This window comes from Arachis stenosperma, chromosome 1, assembly GCF_014773155.1.
Source record: "Arachis stenosperma cultivar V10309 chromosome 1, arast.V10309.gnm1.PFL2, whole genome shotgun sequence".
Classification (NCBI taxonomy): domain Eukaryota; kingdom Viridiplantae; phylum Streptophyta; class Magnoliopsida; order Fabales; family Fabaceae; genus Arachis; species Arachis stenosperma.
Window position 1 is genome coordinate 121,908,739 of NC_080377.1, and position 19,615 is coordinate 121,928,353.

The 19,615-nt window shown below is 30.5% G+C and overlaps 1 protein-coding gene across 1 annotated transcript; it reads left to right on the plus strand.

Moving 5' to 3' along the window:
- The first annotated feature begins 3,612 nt into the window (after positions 1 to 3,612).
- Positions 3,613 to 8,836, plus strand: LOC130969139 (DNA replication licensing factor MCM2). The gene is made up of 17 exons (XM_057894778.1): positions 3,613 to 3,916; positions 4,020 to 4,198; positions 4,605 to 4,777; positions 4,865 to 5,054; positions 5,167 to 5,386; positions 5,475 to 5,682; positions 5,958 to 6,092; positions 6,180 to 6,371; positions 6,457 to 6,629; positions 6,718 to 6,906; positions 7,023 to 7,139; positions 7,351 to 7,435; positions 7,524 to 7,673; positions 7,768 to 7,893; positions 7,986 to 8,168; positions 8,286 to 8,447; positions 8,531 to 8,836. The coding sequence occupies exons 1-17, from the start codon at positions 3,705 to 3,707 to the stop codon at positions 8,645 to 8,647; spliced, it is 2,811 nt and encodes a 936-aa protein (XP_057750761.1). The 5' UTR covers positions 3,613 to 3,704; the 3' UTR covers positions 8,648 to 8,836.
- Positions 8,837 to 19,615: the final 10,779 nt, after the last annotated feature.

The following is a 19,615-nucleotide window of genomic DNA, read 5'->3' on the forward strand; positions in this document are numbered from 1 at the left end:
ATTTGGAAAGGCTTTCTTTTAGCATGGAACTTGGGACAAAGAGACATTATATGTGAGATAGATTGTGTGGAGGCTTTTACTATTGTCAATAATTTACAAGATTGCTCTGGGTTTATTGATTCTTTGGTGTTAAAAATCCGAGATATCATGTCTTGGAAATGGCGTGTTGATCTTCGGTTGATCTTAAGAGATGCAAATACAGTAGCAGACATCATGGCAAAGACGGCAATGAGGACCCTTTCTCCTCAAGTGGAGCTTCTGTTGCCTTAGAAGGAATTTGAGAGTGGTATTCAGCGGGACTGTCTTTCTTAAGCAGTTTCTTATTTTTTTCTCGTTCCTAGTTTTTGTTTATTTTTTTTTAAGTCACAAAAAAAAAAGAGAATCTCGACTATAATAGAATCATCTGAATAACATATACCTCATCTTATATTTTTCTTATTTGAGCGTTGGAGTTCTTTTGCAGGTTCTAATTTCCTTTGGTATCCTTCGATGATTGAAGTATAGCTCGGCCTCTGTGCTCTTAGGACAAAAAACTCCATATAAACCGAAGAAGAAATTATAACTTGGCATTAGAAGGAGTTATACATCAATTCATATTACTGTGTAGAAACAAATGTATTTATATATAAATACATATATAATTTAACTTATTTTCAATGTGTATTTATATTTTAATATATATTTTATATTAATAACTAATTTTGGTGACTAATTTTAATATACACGTAGCATATAGTGGTATTAATTACGTCAAACTAAATTTTTGTACATTCTTTTTTTATACATGTGCACTATTTTTTATTTTCATTTTATTTTAATTTTTCTTCTTCTACTAATCTTTTTTTTTCTTTCATCATTTTTTTCTTTATTCTTAACAAATTTGTTGAACACAGAAATTTTGATGTATAATTCAAAAATTCTAAAAAATCGTATGCATAGAATATTGACCCATTCACTTTTTTTTTCGTATATATGTTCAACGAAATGATTTAATACAGAACTCAAAACAACGATAATAAAAGTAATATTTATCAAAATTTTCAGAACTTTGTGAACAAATTTTGTATTATATCAATAAGTTTATGTGTTATGCGGAAAATTTTTTATATTATATCAATAGTTTATGGATAATGTATAAAAATTTTGTTATTAACTGCAAAAATTTTTATACCATACCGATAAATTTTTGTGTATTTTTAAGTTTTTAACAGAAATGTGTGCATGTGTTAATTTTTAACTGGACTTATGCTAAATTTAGTTACTAAAACGCTTATACATGTAGCATTGTTTAAATTTATAATTAATTATATATAAGTAAGATTCATTTTTGTTGTGAAATACATGCCATTAATTTGTGGTGATGGAATAACATATATCCGTGGACTCTCATGCTCCACATTTTTCATATGGGTCCCAAATCCTTCAATAGATATCTTATCAACTTAATTTTCAATTATTTTCATATTTATGACATAATTTTCTTTTAAAACTACTACTTTAGAATAATGGTTTGAATAGCTTTTTGTCAAAATCATGATTGGTAGCTTTTCTAGAAAAGAAGAAAACAAAAATCAAATTATTAGTGGATGAGACCTAAGAAGACGATGTTTACCCCTACTTTAATTTGTTTTGTATTATATAATAATTCTTAATTCTTATTGTTAATTGAGGGCATGCTTTCCACTAAGCTCCCGTTCGTTGTTCGTGCTATCATAATGGTAGTTCAAAATCGGGGGTCCATTGTCCTGACCCTACTCCATTGGATGAAGTAGCTCAGGATCGAGATATATATAACATAAATAAATGTTTCTGTGCTCAATGACTCGACCCTTTTCGATGTTGGCATACGCATGTTCTATGATTTAATCACATATGATTAATTGATTATCACTATTATAGATCGTCATCCCTGATGATATATAATGATGCTCTTGGATCATTTTCGGCATTTACTTTTAACCCCATACTATACTACTACTAGGCATTATGACTTGCCAGCAACTCTGCCACCCTTGTTTGAGACACAATAAGACACTGAGCGCCAAAGAGAATGGAGAATTGCTACATCATGATGCTTAACTTTGCTTTTTAACCTCAAATTATGCTTTGAATGAAAAATTGTAAATATATGAAAAAGAGAAGATGAGAAAAACAATGACAATATGTAGTTGTACAGTACAATTATGTCACACAACTCCATTTAATTGGTTTACAGAGTCACAATTATGATTTATGAATTAGGTATAACTGTATTTGAATGACACTTATTTTTTGCTTAATTCCCCTGCTTCCCCTTCTCACCTTAATGACCCACGCCACACCGTAATAAGCATCTTGTTTCAGCTTCTTATACAAGTTTATGTATTTATTATATTCTTTATTTGCATTAGCTTTTTCTTATGCGTTCTCTCTTCTCCTTCTAACTTATTTTGTCCTCATATCAAAAGGCAAAATCCAATAACATGAGTGGCGATTTCAGATGATCAGTTGTAGAAATATTAAAGAATTCCAGTATGTTTAGAGTATATATTTTGAGCTTCATTTTGAATATTTATGAACGCTGTTATCACCAATATCAAATTTATGTGTAACAGACAATTTTTTTTTATCAAAGATAGGGAGATTCGAACTTGCGACCTCTTAATTGAGTAGATTATGTCATTTGAGTTATAATTCAAAGCCATTTATATTTAGTATTATTTATTTATTTTTTTTATGGAAGATTCAAACTCGCAACCTCCTAAGTGAGTATGGAGAGACTTGTCATTTGAGTTATAAGTTATAACTCATTGGCATCCTTCTTTAATAATATATATATATATTGGGCCAATCGTGACCGAAAAAATTTCGAAGGAAAATTAAAGAGAAATTATAAGAAGACACCACATCCAACTCAAAACTTTAATGTAGAACTTAATACTAAGTTATCTTTTTTTTAATTCTTAAATACTAAGTTTTTTTCTGGGTCAAAACTACTAGATTATGTTTGAAAGAAAAACTTATATTGAAAGAGAGATTGAGATTAAACTAAATTTTTGTATTATATTTAGTGTGGAGTGTATAAAATTAAATCTTAATATTTTATTTGGTTTAAGATAAATATATATATGAAATAAGAATATTTATTAAATTTAAAATATCTTTAATTATTAAAAGAAATGTTAAAATTTTAGTTCTCTCATAAATTTTGTATCTGGCAACTGAAATTTTAATTTTCGTAAAATACAATAATGAATTTTCTCTTTGGATGGGATCCTGAATTTCAATCTCTGTTTTTTTTTTTTGTTTGGTGTAATAATTTCAATCTCTTTCGACTCTATGAAAAGTTGGAAACAAACACTGCCTAAGTTATCATAAGTACTCAATCGTAATCTCCATGTTTTTTGGTCATAATAACAGGTTTTAAACAAATCATAATGGGCAGGGCCCAAAAAGGAAGCCATTAAGTAATAGCAGGTTTGGGCCTAGTGGAGTCCAATCTGAATCAGCCCAAGAAGCGGGCACGAGATTTGGCGCCAAAGTTTTCCCGCCAAAGGGAGGGACCCCACCAAGAGGAGCGGTTTGATACCTCTTATCTTACCCTAGACTAGTTCAGTAGCCACCATTCACCATTCACCACTCACCACTCATCACCGGAGAGATTGATCAAGAGAAAAAAAAAATTAGATTCAGTTGTTGAAACTTGAAAGAGTGATTAGACAAGCATGGATCCAGGGAATCCCGCTTCAACGCCGGAACCTGAATCACCGACCTCTCCCTCCGCCGGTTTCAACACCGACCAGCTTCCACACACCAGCCATGTTTCCGAAGACGACGAGGCTTCCGTTGACCCCGACATCATTCAGGATGAGCCTGAAGACGAAAACCCGGAAGAGGACGAAGATGGAGAGGATCTATACAATGACAACTACATGGAGTCAGTCCTCATATTCCTCTTCCTTCTCTTCCCCCTCAAAATCTCCAATACCGTTTTGTTCTTCATTTCTAAGTTTTTTTTATTTGTGTATTGTTGTTTACAGTGATTATCGGAGGTTGGATGACCATGATCAGTTTGAGTCGGCTGGGCTGGATGATTCAGTGGAGGATGTTAGGGATTTTGATCAGATAATGGAAGATCGAAGGGCTGCGGAGGTGGAACTAGATGCTCGTGATGGTCGCCTTAACAATCGCAAGTTCCCTCAGCTTCTCCATGACCAAGGTAACCTTTACTTTCTCTCCTCTTATTTTATTTTGGCCTCAGATTCCAATTTGTTAACACGTGCCTCATTTCATCTTTTAATGTTTAGGGTCCTTCGTTTTATAATATTAATAATTAATAATAAGTTCTATTACTAGTTACATATATCCATTACATTGGATTTAGATCCGTGAACATAACTTGTTGACTTGAGCCTGTTCCTGGTGATGCAATGATTTGATTGTCCCAGCCAAATTTTAAATGTCATTCATCATGAAGTATTGATTTAAGACCAATATATGTGCTGCATAATTTCATATTTTCTACGTGCTCTTGCACAACTTTACAGTATATGTAGAGCTATTTTTTCGCTCTCTGTTATTTTTGTTAAGGCAATGGTGATTTATATTTGAATATTCTATTGCAGATACTGATGATGACAGTTACAGGCCCTCCAAAAGGGCTCGAGCTGATGCCAGGGCTCCTAATCTGAGCGATGATGATTTCGATGGGTTGCATAGTTCACCTGGAAGGTCACAGCCAGGACACTCTAGAGATGATGTTCCGAGGACTGATCAAACCGAGGATGATCAATATGATGTACTGTATGCTTTATTTATTCTATTCTAAAGCTTCCACAATCTAAGCTGTTAAGTTTAACAATTAACATGGGTACATGAAATGTAGGATGACTTTGATGAGGAAGGTGGTTATGAGATGTACCGCGTTCAAGGAACACTTAGAGAATGGGTTACAAGAGATGAAGTCCGCCGCTTCATAGCTAGAAAATTCAAGGATTTCTTGCTCACGTATGTTAATCCTAAAAATGAACACGGTGACTTTGAATATGTGCGGCTGATAAATGAGATGGTGTTAGGTAATATATTTTCTACTGAGTCTTAAAATTTTGTACACCTGGTAGTGACAATATCTTCTTTGCGTCAGCTTATATCTTTCCTCCCTTTTTTTCTCGTCTCTTTTAATTGCAGCCAATAAGTGTAGTTTGGAGATAGATTACAAACAATTTATCTACGTCCATCCCAACATTGCCATTTGGCTGGCTGATGCACCTCAGTCTGTCTTGGAAGTAATGGAAGATGTTGCTAAAAATGTTGTCTTTCAGTTGCATCCAAATTACAAAAATATACAACCAAAGATTTATGTTCGTATAACAAACTTACCAGTTTATGACCAGATTCGGAATATAAGGTAACAGAAACAAACCAACCCGTTCCTTTATCCTACTTCTCCCCTAGCTTTCATAAGATAATAAACTAATAGCTGGTTCTTTTGGCAGACAAATTCACTTGAATACAATGATTCGAATTGGGGGAGTTGTAACTAGACGTTCAGGAGTCTTTCCCCAGTTGCAACAGGTGAAGTATGACTGTAATAAATGTGGTGCAACTTTGGGACCTTTTTTCCAGAATTCCTACTCAGAGGTGAGAGTTGGATCCTGTCCTGAGTGTCAATCAAAAGGGCCATTTACTGTCAATATTGAGCAGGTACAGTTCCACAAATCCTTGTGTTTTATGCCCTCTGTTATTTGATAAAGAAGCTGAGTGTGAGGATATTTAAATTACAATTACGGATGCACAATGTGCTGCTTGTTGGTTTACTTTGATTAGGCCAAATGTTTGCATGAGGCTTGTTCAAGTGAAATGTTGTATTATTGTTTTTTATTCACAGATGATTTGACATTTTGGATTTTCTGTTACAATATAAGTTGACAATCTCTCTAAAAAGAAAATTAACCCTTTTCCTTCTGTGATTGCTGCAGACAATTTACAGGAATTTTCAGAAGCTCACTCTCCAAGAGAGCCCAGGAATTGTTCCTGCAGGTCGTTTACCAAGATACAAGGAAGTTATACTATTGAACGATCTGATTGACTGTGCCCGTCCTGGGGAAGAGATTGTATTGTCCTCTGCTTGGACTTCTTAATTTGGTTTGTGATTTGTAGGATGATTCCTTATTTTCTTGTACATTATTCTGCTGTTTCAGGAGGTCACAGGTATCTATACTAATAACTTCGATTTGTCGCTAAACACAAAGAATGGTTTTCCTGTGTTTGCCACTGTTGTCGAAGCAAATTATGTCACAAAGAAGCACGATCTGTTCTCTGCTTACAAACTTACTCAGGAAGACAAAGAAGAGATTGAGAATTTGAGCAAAGATCCAAGAATAGGAGAAAGGGTTTGTTCTATGGAATTATTGCTTGATATATTTTACTTCATCATTTAGTTATTTGGGTTCTAATGTGCTATGAATTAAATTTCAGATTATCAAGTCTATTGCTCCATCAATCTATGGTCATGAAGACATCAAAACTGCAATAGCTTTAGCTATGTTTGGAGGTCAAGAAAAAAATGTTCAAGGAAAGCACAGACTGAGAGGAGATATTAATGTTCTACTTCTTGGTGATCCAGGAACAGCGAAGTCGCAATTTCTCAAGTAAGAACTTGTCAACATGCCTTAGACTTTCACTTTATAATGGTGATCAATTAATTAACTAATTTATATTTCAAATTTCTTCTGCAAGATACGTTGAGAAAACTGGGCAACGAGCTGTATACACCACCGGCAAGGGGGCGTCTGCTGTGGGTCTCACTGCAGCAGTTCACAAGGATCCTGTCACGAGGGAGTGGACCTTGGAAGGGGGAGCCCTTGTCCTAGCTGACAAAGGGATCTGCCTTATCGATGAGTTTGACAAGATGAATGACCAAGACAGGTAATAAACAGAAATTAGATTAGCCTGAAATTTCTCAATATCAGATTGTTAATCCCCCATCCTCTGCGGAGGAAGTTGTTGGTTATGTATGACTGTTTCTCTTTTTATCACATCAGGGTAAGTATCCATGAAGCCATGGAGCAGCAGAGTATAAGCATATCAAAAGCGGGAATTGTTACATCTCTTCAGGCACGCTGTTCTGTCATTGCTGCTGCCAATCCTATTGGAGGAAGGTAAGCAAATAGGAGGTTGCTTGTATCTGAGTGTAAACCTGCTCTGCTTATTAGTGTCTCAGATAAGGTTCTAATATGTGATACACTGATACTGAAGGGTCTCTAATGTCTGTGTATTTAAGTTCAACCTTAGGTCGCTTATTAGTATTAGTTATTTTTACCCTCATTTTCCAAGCTTCTAATTGATGTTACCTTTAACTTTGATTTACAGATATGATTCCTCCAAAACATTTTCTCAAAATGTTGAATTGACAGACCCTATTATTTCCCGTTTTGACATCCTCTGTGTTGTGAAGGTAATGTTTAAATTCATTGCATTGCTTCTTCAATAGATTCTTGATTTATCCATATTCGTATGTACTAAGGGACTTCTTGATTGTGCAGGATGTGGTTGATCCGGTCACTGATGAAATGCTTGCAAAGTTTGTAGTGGACAGTCACTTTAGGTCACAACCAAAGGGTGGTAACAGAGACGAAAAGTCAGTGACTGAGTCCCAAGATGATTATGCGTCTGCCATGCCTGTTGATCCTGAGGTTTTAATCAAATCCGACTGCTGTTGCTAACAACTTTGTTTTGTTAGATAAACTTATATTGTGGATTCTGTTTCTGAGTGGACTTTGTTTGCAGATACTTCCACAAGAGTTGCTAAAGAAGTATATTACTTATGCTAAATTAAATGTATTTCCAAGACTACATGATGCTGATTTGGATAAGTTGACACATGTTTATGCCGAACTGCGGAAAGAATCCTCGGTAACCCTTTGTCTCTTCTCTTGCTAAACTTCTGTTCGTGATTAATTGTCTATGCGACTTGACTAAGATGCTATCGTTATTATCATATATAGCATGGTCAAGGGGTCCCTATTGCTGTAAGGCATATTGAGTCAATGATAAGGATGTCCGAAGCTCATGCGAGGATGCATCTCAGGCACCATGTCACACAAGAGGATGTGGACATGGCAATTCGAGTCCTACTTGATTCATTCATTTCAACCCAGAAATTTGGAGTGCAGAAAGCTCTTCAAAAGGTATTGAAAATTATTTTGGCTTTGCTGCAGAGTGCTATTTAATCTATGAATGTATCTTTCTAGCATGCTATATTGTTACATATTTCTATTATCTAAATAGTGAGTTTACTGTTGCAGAGCTTTAGAAAATATATGACTTTCAAGAAGGACTACAATGAATTGCTGCTTTACCTTCTCCGCGAGCTTGTCAAGAATGCTTTGCGTTTTGAAGAAATCATTGCTGGATCTACTTCAGGTCTTGAACATATAGATGTCAAAGTGGAAGATCTCCACAATAAGGTATTTACACTTGTTCTTTGTGTTTGTTTTTGAGCTGAGATAGCACTGAATTTAACTCACCACTTTGTGTTTTTAAATTGCAGGCTCAAGAGCACGAAATATATGATCTTAAACCATTCTTCAACAGTAGTCACTTTTCAAGGGCCAATTTTGTATTGGATGAAGAGCGCGGAATAATCAGACATCGCCTTGCTAATTGAACAAAAGCATCCATCACCAGTTCACCACCAACATTGCTAGTTTATAATCGTAGCAGCAAGCTGAAGGGACAGTACATTTTTCATCTAGCTGTCTGTAGCTATAAAAAGATACCCAGTCTTCATGTGTTTCAGATTTGAATGTTCCTTTGAGTTGTTGATGCCTGTGATAATATTATTTCTCATTTGTCAGTCTTAAGAAAAGACACTTTTATAGAGCATAGTTAAGATAGGACCATATGCTATTCTCGGTGGGGAATATATTCGCGCACGGTAAAGCGATTGATTTCATTGGGTGATTTTAGCTGCTTATATTAGATTAAAACTTACTTTGATAAAGGTTTTTCATGGGGTGTTTGTACTTTTAAAAAGCACAAGCACTTCATTTTGTGTTTGGTAAATTAAAAAATTTTTTGTGCTTGCGATTTTTTAAAATTAAGAGTGCTTTTGAAAGCACTTAAGCAAGACCTTCTTAAAATTGGTTTGTACTTATCAAATTTTATTTATTTTCTAGTATATATTTTTTACTATTATATTGCCATTAAAATTTTTATATATTTTTAACTTTTCATCATATTTTCTGTTATTATATTACTATTGAAATCTTTATATATTCTTTACTTTTTATCTTAACCTTTACAAATTCTAATACAGTCTTCATATATTTTTTTATTTTTCAATCTAATATTTATAGATTTCAACACAAATACATCTCTTCACATATTAGGTATAAACTTTTATGGCACAGGCGGTAGTTCAGAATCTTTGGACCACTTAGTGATCCAAGTAGAAAACATGTTTTTAGAGTTTTTTTATCAATTGCTACGTAATCTTTAAACTAATTTTAATTACAAATCAACCCCATATATTTTATTTAATTATAAAAATAGTTTTTTATTTTATAAATTATTATTTTATCATTATTATATTTATTAACAATCAATACAAAATAACAACCAATTATATCCTCTATTCATCTTAATAATTCCAATTGATTAAAAAATTAACTTTGATCTCGTTACGTTCGTCCATGACTTCCAAATTGTGTTTCCTTGAAATTCAATCGATTGGTTTTTCAAAACAATCGATAATTTACACTATATCACAAAACAATCGATTGAAAGTTGTAAAGTAGAATGGTAAAAAGCTTATACCAATCGATTGTTTATACTTTCCAATCGAATGAATGCCTCAAAACAATCGATTGTGGATTTGCCAAATACAATCGATTGGAAAGTGATGACATTGAAGTTTTAGCCAAATTCAATCGATTGGTAATGTAATCGATTGGAATGTGATGAAGTTATGTTTTGCCAATTTCAATCAATTAGTAATGGTACATAAAATTTATAAAACGTCAATGATATTTTTTTTAAATTAATTTATAAAATTTTTTAGATTTGTGTCTTCTGAAAAGTAAAAAAAAAATTATAGTAGAGTAAAACTTACCTGAAACCAAATAACATAGTGTAACACACATCTTTGATCAATATTAAAAAAAAATTAGCCTAATTATGTACATAAAATCTTAAAAAATACAGTTCTATCTTTTTTAATTAAGTTAGCTTTAAAATACCAATAATACTTTTTCATGTGCTGCTTTAATCTAAAATCCTAGAAAAAATTAATTTAAAACATTATAATGTTATTATTGGCACAACACTTATTTTTGTATGAATACAAGTACATTTTTATATAAAGTATTTAAAGTATATAAAAATGTACTCCTATTATAAAAAAATATTTAAAAAGTCATTAAATTTTTATATGTTATTAAAATTTAATAAATACAAGTACATTTTATATGTTATTTTTAATTCAATGTACTAATAGGAGTTAAAATTAATTTATATTTAATTTTATACTAAATTAATTTATTATAATCTTGTTTTATACTTCTTTTAGCATATTTTTTTATATTATATAGTATTTTTTCTAGTATTTTATTGTACAATGTGTAATTCGAATTACCATTTGATTCGAAATGTGAGTAATTCGAATCAATTTAATTCGAACTTCCTCCTACTCACGTGGTCCTACTAATTCGAATTGATACAATTCGAATTATGTTTTTATAATTCGTTCTAAGTTGATTCGAATTACTTGTATGCAATGGTTGAGAATAATTGGAGCTGTATTGATTCGAATTATTAAGGAATGTAATTCGAATAAAGTTGTTTCGAATTACATTAAAGTGTGCTTTGGTGAATTCTTGTATCAGATTTTTGTTTGACTTATATGCGTAATAAACTTCTCTCCTTGGCTTAAATGCGTTTTTTACCCTCAATTTTATATTAACTCTAAATATATTAAAAGAATTTACTCAATATATTCTAACATTTAACTAATTGCAAACACTTATTCCAAAACATATTTACAAAAATTAGAGCACTGGTTACTAATATTTTAACGAAACTAAATTTGTGCATAACACAAATAAATAAATTAAGCATACTTACTACTTGATACGCTGCTACCTTATCAATATCATATGCTTTTTGTATTTTTTACTATGCCTTACTTGAATAAAAGCAAAAGGTACTATTGATCGGCAAAATTAATTCTATAAATTACCAATCTATAAATTAATTTTATGTACCATTACTAATCGATTGAAATTGGCAAAACATTCAACTTCATCACCTTCCAATCGATTGGATTATATTACCAATCGATTGAATTTGGCTAAAACTTCAATGTCATCACTTTCCAATCGATTGTATTTGGCAAATCTATGTTGTTTTCGTGAATTCAATCGATTGAGTAACAACAACAATCGATTGTTTTGAGGCATTCATTCGATTGGAAAGTATAAACAATCGATTGGTATACGCTTTTTACCATTCTACCTTACAACTTTCAATCGATTGTTTTGTGATATAGTGTAAACCAATCGATTGAATTTCAAGGAAACAGGATTTGGAAGCCATGGACGAACGTAACGAGATCAAAGTTAATTTTTTAATCAATTGGAATTATTAGGATGAATGGAGGATATAATTGGTTGCTATTTTTGTATTTGATTGTTAATAAATATAATAGATAATTGATAAAATAATAATTTATAAAATAAAAAAATTATTTTTATAATTAAATAAAATATATGGAGTTGATTTGTAATTAAAATTAGTTCAAGGACTACGTAGCAATTAATAAAAAAACTCTAAAAATATGTTTTCTACTTGGACCACTAAGTGGTCCAAAGGTTCCTGGACCACCGAATCCTGTGCCAACTTTTATCTATTTATATTACTTTTTTGTACGTTGTTTTTTGTATTTTTTCGTAGATTTATGATGTTTGTTTGTTTTTTATCTGATCTTTGAAATGTGAAGAGGTTGACTTGGTTTACGAAAACTAGTCATAAAATTTTAATAACATGTATATACATATGTAAATATAGATATATAATCATAAGAGTAATTTATTTGAGATATGTGTCTCATTTTTTGTGATCTGTAAAGGATAGTCAATATATAAAATAATTTTTTATTTTAAAATTATTTTATTTTAAAATATTATATAAAATTTTAAAGAATTTGAAAAAAGAAATTATTCTTTGTTATAAACATGTTTATTATAATTTTTTTAAGTTTTAAAAGCTGTTTTATCAAACACAATTGTGGTGTTTATACTTATTAAAAGTCATTTTTAATTTAATTTTACCAAATGTAAGTGCTTTTGAAAAGCTATTTTTTAAAAAGTAGCTTTTATAGTTACTTTCAAAAAGTAAAAGTTTTACCAAATCAAACCTCAGTATTGTTAAAGTTTTATAGGTTGGATATTTCTGGTCATCCTTTGGATTTGAAGAACTGGTTCTTGTATCATAGCAGAAAGCATCCGTTCAAGTTCTTTTCGGGACTTTGGTGGATATGGCGAGCAAGGAATAATGACATATTTAATCCCCATGAAACTTGGCCTCCGAAAAAAGTGATTTGTCTGGCATTAACCTCAGAAAAAGAGCTTAGGAATATTTTTGAATTACAACGTATGTCCCTTCCCTCTACTCTAAATGGTTTTTGGAATCCTCCATCCATTAGTACTTTTAAGATTAATTGTGATGCTAGTTATTTTGGTTCGGGTGATAGTGTTGGTTTTGCTTGTGTTATTAGAGATTGTAATGGGAGCTGGCAAAGGGGGTGTTTGGGAATGATTGAGAGTAATAGTATTCTTCAAGAAGAATTGTTTGCTATTTGGAGAGGATATATCTTAGCTTGGGATGTGGGTCAACGAGATGTTATTTGTGAGACGGATTATGTGGAAGCCTTTAATCTTGTTACTCAAGATGGTTTTAGGTTTATTGATCCATTCGTGCTCAAAATAAGAGATATCATGCATTGGAATTGGCGTGTTGACTTTCGTTTGGTTATGAGAGATGCAACTTTCGCATGTGGAGCTTCTTTCACCTTGGGAGGAGTTTAAGAGTAGTCTTAAATAGGACTGCCCCTCTATTTAAGCAGTTCCTTATTTTATTTGTTTTGTTTTTCTTTGTTTAATTTATTTCAGTCACAAAAAAAAACCTCAGTATTGTTAATTAGCGGCTTCTCGGATACTCTATTAAATTAAGTTATTACTGTGTGTTTAATTTCTAAAAAAAAAAGACAAGTGGCTATTTATTTTACTTAAATTGTTATTATTACTAGTATATGTATGCCTAATGGATGATATTAAAATATACAAAATGTTTTTTTAATAAAAATATGTATAATAATTTTTATTTTAAAAATTTAATAAAATTAATTAAATTTAAAGTTTACATTATTTTTAATATTAAAAATAAATAAACTTTAAAGATGAACAATTATTAATACGGGCACTCTTTCACAAAAAAAAAAAATTGTTGCAATAGAAATAAAAGTAATATTGATTATTCAAGAATTTAAGTTTAATTGTTTGTCCAATACAACTATTTTTTGTCAAAAAGCAAATATTTGCTGTGTCAAAAAGATTAAGATACCATTCGATCATTTATCTAAGAGTATCTACCAATTAAGGAGTCTTTCTTTTAAATTATGAGTTTGATTTTTACTAACAACATTGTTTGAGAGTAATAGAATTAGATTTTGAATATGAAATCTTTAATTATATTTGATAGTTTTTTGAACTTTAAATGTATCTTATTTTTCTATTTTAAAAAAATAAAAATATAATGCTACTTGAATTAAAATAAATATATTTCACTATTTGAGTGAATTTCAACTGAAATCAAACTCTAAATAAATATTATGGTCGAACTCATGACCATAAACAAAGCGAAAATCCCTTCTCCATAATACAGTTAATAACTTTATCAAATATATGTTTTTTTTATAGACATGTTACAAAAGCTAATGCTGTTGAGGTTATTTGTTTTTCCTTCATATTTAGTATTATTATTTATTGATATAAAATATCATTGAGAATTTAAGTCAATAACTATTCTATACATATTTTGATCCTGAGATATTATTAATGACAAACAACCTTTTGACGTATGATATTAAAACTTATGTGTTTATTTTTTTATCGACATCATTAAATTTTAGGACAAGTTACCTAAATAAGATGAATGAATTTTAAAATTGTCCAATTACAATTTTCCTAAAGCGTTACACGTTTGAACTTTTTCATATATTTATGTAAATCGCTACAAAATGTATCAGTTTACAAAATCAACAGAAAATCCGAGAGGCTAACCCGGTTTAAGTGGAATAAGTGTTTGAACAGAACTGCTACGTAGTCTTCTAAAGGAGTTGTCTATGCATAAACCCTGAAGTGGGCAACGGTAGGATAATTCATTGTACCCTGTAACTGATTATACACATGTTATGATGTTATACAACACCTTGTAATTTTGCCTAGATAATACGGAGAATATCATTAGCAATTAGCACTAATTTATCGCCATGGCGTGTGTTGTTTTGGTTTTTTATCATATCCTTCATTCGTCGTCATGCATAAGACAAAATTTAAATTTTTAATATAGACTAATAAATTAACAACTAAATTAACATAACTTAATTAATTTGTGACATAAATTAAAGTTAAGTTGTTTTATTAATTTTTTTTATAATGAACCTACTACTTTAAATAAAAATAAATGAGTACGAGCTCAAATCCAAGTAGTGAAAATTGTTATTCCATCTTTAATCCTCATTTTAAATTATGAGTTTATATAAATAATTATATTTTTAATCCAAGTGTATGTATAATTATTAATTAGAAATAATTTTAATATTTTTAGTTTATATAAATAAATATATTATCCAATTCAATAGATAATTTTTTTCTTTTTATTTTTTAACTTTCTTAATGTACTTCTAGTTTTTTTACATTATTTATGAGATTGAAGATGAGAGAAAAAATTTAATAATTAATAATAAAATAAAAAAGTTTTAAATAGTTTTTTTAAAATAAATTTTAATATATATTTTTAATATTTTTAGTACTCTCTAGTACTTTTAATAGTTTTTAGTATTTTTTATTTAATAATTTTTTTATTTAATTTAATCTTTTTTATTTAGTATATTAGAATGATAGATAGTAAAAAATTATAGTTAGACTGAAATGAGAGATAGTTAGGACATTTGAATGAATTAAAAATTAATAACATATATACACTATTCAACGATAAATTAGTCTTTGATTATCCAAAAAAATGAGCTAAATTGAATTCTATAGTAATTTTCGTTTAAACACTTTGATGACGATAAACTCAAAAAATACCAAAAAAGTGTGATCGCTTCTTCTTCTAAAACGCTGTTCTGTCAAAAAGATGTTTTTAACCTCTCGCCGGAAGAATCTACGTTATGTTGAAGGATTTATAACTTATCTTAAATTTTATATCTTCTTGTATTAATTTAAGAGTAAAGTATGCATATCTATAAATAGCATTACATTATTCTTATATCTTGAAAATTTATATATTTTTTTGAGTATTTAATATAAGCTACTGATAATGATAATTTTTAGCATTTAAAAAAATTAATTAAAATCTCATGTCTAAAACATTTATAAAATAATTATATACGTATATAAAAATTTTTTTTGATAAAGTAGACAACAATAATAAAATTTTGTAATGTATATAAGACTTAATTATCATTGTTAAAAGTTATTTAAATATTTTTTATATTATCAATAAATTAAATAAAATAAATGTAAAATACATGTTAACACTTCAAAGTTTAAACTTAAATCATTAAATATATAAAAATAAAGTTAAATATAAATTTATCATTACTTACAAATAAGGATATTTAAATTCAAACTAATTCAAACAAATATGCTATCCAATCCAAAATCAATTAAAATTATACTAATTTAAATTAGATCAAATTCTATTTTTATGAAACTACATAGGTTGGATCAGTATCTATTTCTCAAAATTTAACTAATCTAATCCAAATCCATAAAATATGATCTAACATTATTATTTTATTATTAAATTTAAATTTTATATTAATATGTTTATTTGTTACATATAATAATAATAATAATAATAATAATAATAATAATAATAATAATAATATTATTATTATTATTATTATTATTATTATTATTATTATTATTATTATTATTTATTATTATTATTTAGTAAGTTTTCTTAATATAAAATTAGATTTATTTATTTTTTTATTTACCAATATAAAGTTACTTTTATTTTTTAATAATAAAATGTTAATTTTTTTATATCACATAAATCAAATCAATCCAAATTGCAATAATTTGAATTGTATTTGATCGAATTTAAAAAGTAAAATCAAACATATGTAATCCAATCCGCAATAAATTATATACTTCGAATTGGATTTATTTTTCTTTTAAACTCGATCAAAATCGCACTACAAATAGCATTGTTTATAAATACATCAGTCAACCTTTTAATTAAAAAATATCTTTTTTCTTTTCTCTAAATAAACTTGATTGAAAACAACATAAGTAAAAGAAAAAATTCTTATAAAGGAGCAGGGTCAAGAACTCCAAAAAAGTAAGAAAAACTACGAGTCTCTAAGTCTAAAAAAACCATACATATTAAAAACTAAAGCTAAAATAACATCAGATGTAGCTGCATAAAAAAATGTGAAGATGGATAAGGAGATCATATTCCTTTTTGGTCATTATATCTATAATTGCATTGGCTTCTCTTAACGTGTGATTTCAATTAACATTCTGCATGTGTCTATTTAGGATCAGTATATCTTGCACAAAAGCTGCACAAGGGTGAGAATTCGGACATCCTATTTTAATAACCTGAAGAGTCATTAAAGAGTTAGACTCCACAATAATATTCTAGAAATCATTAGCAACTGTTATTTGAAAATCCTTAATAATCTTCCAAAATTCAACATTTATGATATGTTGGGAAAACTCAACAAAGGTTCAAACAAGAACCTGTCTAATAGCGGAAGCACAAAAAATAATTATTTCACAATTTGTGCGATTATATAGGTAATACTAAAAATACTCAAAGCAGCAAATATAATGGCAGAAATTAAATAATCCAACACCAAAATTGTAACATGAAAATACCTCAAAAGAGGGACAAAAAATTCACGGGATCTAGTCCAGTAAAATCTTCCACTATTAGAATAATGGGTACACAACATTGTTATCAAACTCTTGAGTTAACTCGTAAACTCGTACGAGTTTACGAGTTTAGATATGGAATCGAGTTGACTTGGACATAGACTCTATCTTGCTTAAACTTGGCTAGACTCGGCTAGACTCAATCAAACTCGGACAAACTCGTGAGTTTAGGACCGAGTTGGCGAGTTTGTGTTTTTCTTCATTTTTGCTCAAAATAGCATCATTTTGAAACAAAAAAATTACTTTTTTTATTAGGGTTACGATAACACTCCCAAAGAATGAAAAAAACTCACTCACAACTCACTCATTTGCGTTGTTTCTCTCAAGTCTCACTTTCTCCATGGTCTGCCGCAGTCGCCGTTCCCTGTCGAGCTGCCGTTGTTCGCCTGCGTCTGCTACTTCTGCTCTGATTTGTGCAATTGTCTTTGCGAATTTTACCTATGTTGTCCTTTGTTTTGTATTTCTTCACATCTCCACTGTCTGCAACTCCATCGTGCTATCACCGTTTATGAGTTCGACTACTTCTCCTACAGTCCTATCTTTGCTCTGGTTTGCATTGTCGTGAAATCCATGACTATTTGTCGCCGTCGTTTCGTGCTGCAGCTGCACCCTCACCACCGCTGCCTGCTGCACCCTTGTCTTCAATCTGCTGTTGCTGGGATTTTGCCCCTTCTTTTCTTCTGTATCCTCTATTTTTTGTATGCCTTTGCTTCTTGATTTAGTTTTTTTTTTGCTTTTTAAATTTTATTGCTTATTGTTTATGTTAGATGGCCAGATGGTTCATCCATTTATGGCTGATTAGTAATTAATTATTTTGATTAGAATTAATTTGATTATTTGATATTATTCAATGTTCAATTAAAGATTTAGTATTACAGATTTAGAATTTTTAATTTTGTGTGTTCTATGTTGTATTTGTATAAGAATAATTATAGATGATTTGAATGTGTATTTTAAAGTATTTGTTATAATGTATGCTATTATTTTAATTTATTATGTGTTTTAAGATTGATATTATTAATTTTAAAGGGTTAGAATTGAGTAAATTTACATTATGTATGATATATATATATAAATTTCATAACAAGTGAACTCGTACGAGTCTACGAGTTAACTCGCGAGTCGAGTCTAGGTCAGCTCCACGAGTTTACTTAGACTCGCGAGTTTGACAACCTTGGTACACAAACAATCTTCCTAGTGACACTAGAACATCTCAACAATCAACAAAATACATTATCAAAATTGATGGAATCAACCTAAACCCTCCACAAAGTGGGTATCTCAAATCAGGCAAAAGAGAAGGCAATACAACTAGCAAGTTATATCCTAATGTTCATCTCTACATCAGAAACAACATACTAAAATTTCATAAGAAATTGAGCAAATTTACCAAGTCAATGTGATCAAAATGGCAATGCTCCTTTTTCCTAATTTTCTTCTTCTCTCGACGCCAAAACCCTGTTTCTTTCTATGCTTTCTTTTTGGAATTTGAAGAAAGCTTCTCACTCTCTCTTCGTGGCGTTAGCCACTTTCTTTCTTTCTTTATTTCTTTATTTTATTTTAAAAGGTTGTGGGTCCCACTTGAGGTTGGGGACTCACCAACAAATCTCTCCCTCACCAACTCAAGTGGAGATAGGCTGCTCCACCAAGCCCACCTTTTCTTTGCAGGAATCAAACTTCACTACAGATAAACTCTTAGTCATAATATCTAAACTATTATCATCAGTATGGATCTTCTCAAGTGCATATGACTTCATCTCAAGCGCTTGACATATCCAATGACACCTCACTTCTATGTCGATCTGGAATGAAACATCGGATTCTTGCTGAGATGGATAGCACTTTGACTGTCACAAAATAACACAAACTTCTCTTGATTGATGCCTAACTCTTGTAAAAATTTATTCATCGACAAGAGTTTCTTAGAAGCTTCAACAACAGCAATGTATTCTGCCTCTGTAGTAGACAAAACAACACACATTTCTAAAGTCGAGATTGCCACGACACATCTCCCCCTGCAAAAGTCATCATATAACCAGAAGTAGACTTTCTTGAATTAAGATCCCCAGCTATATCTGTATCTGTGTAACCATCCAACACAAGTTGGCCACTCCCAAAGCATAAACAAACTTTGGAAGTACCATTAAGGTATCTGAGAATCCACTTCACTGCTTGCCAGTGTTCCTTGCCACGATTAGAGAGAAACTGGCTAACAACTCCAACAGCATGAGCAATATCCAGCCTGGTGCAAACCATAGCATACATCAAACTGCCAACTGCAGATGCATATGGAATCTTCTTCATTTCTGCTTTCTCTTTCTCACTTGTAGAACATTGCTGCGAACTCATCTTGAAATGACTAGCAAGTGGAGTACTAACATGTTTGGAATTACTCATGCTAAACC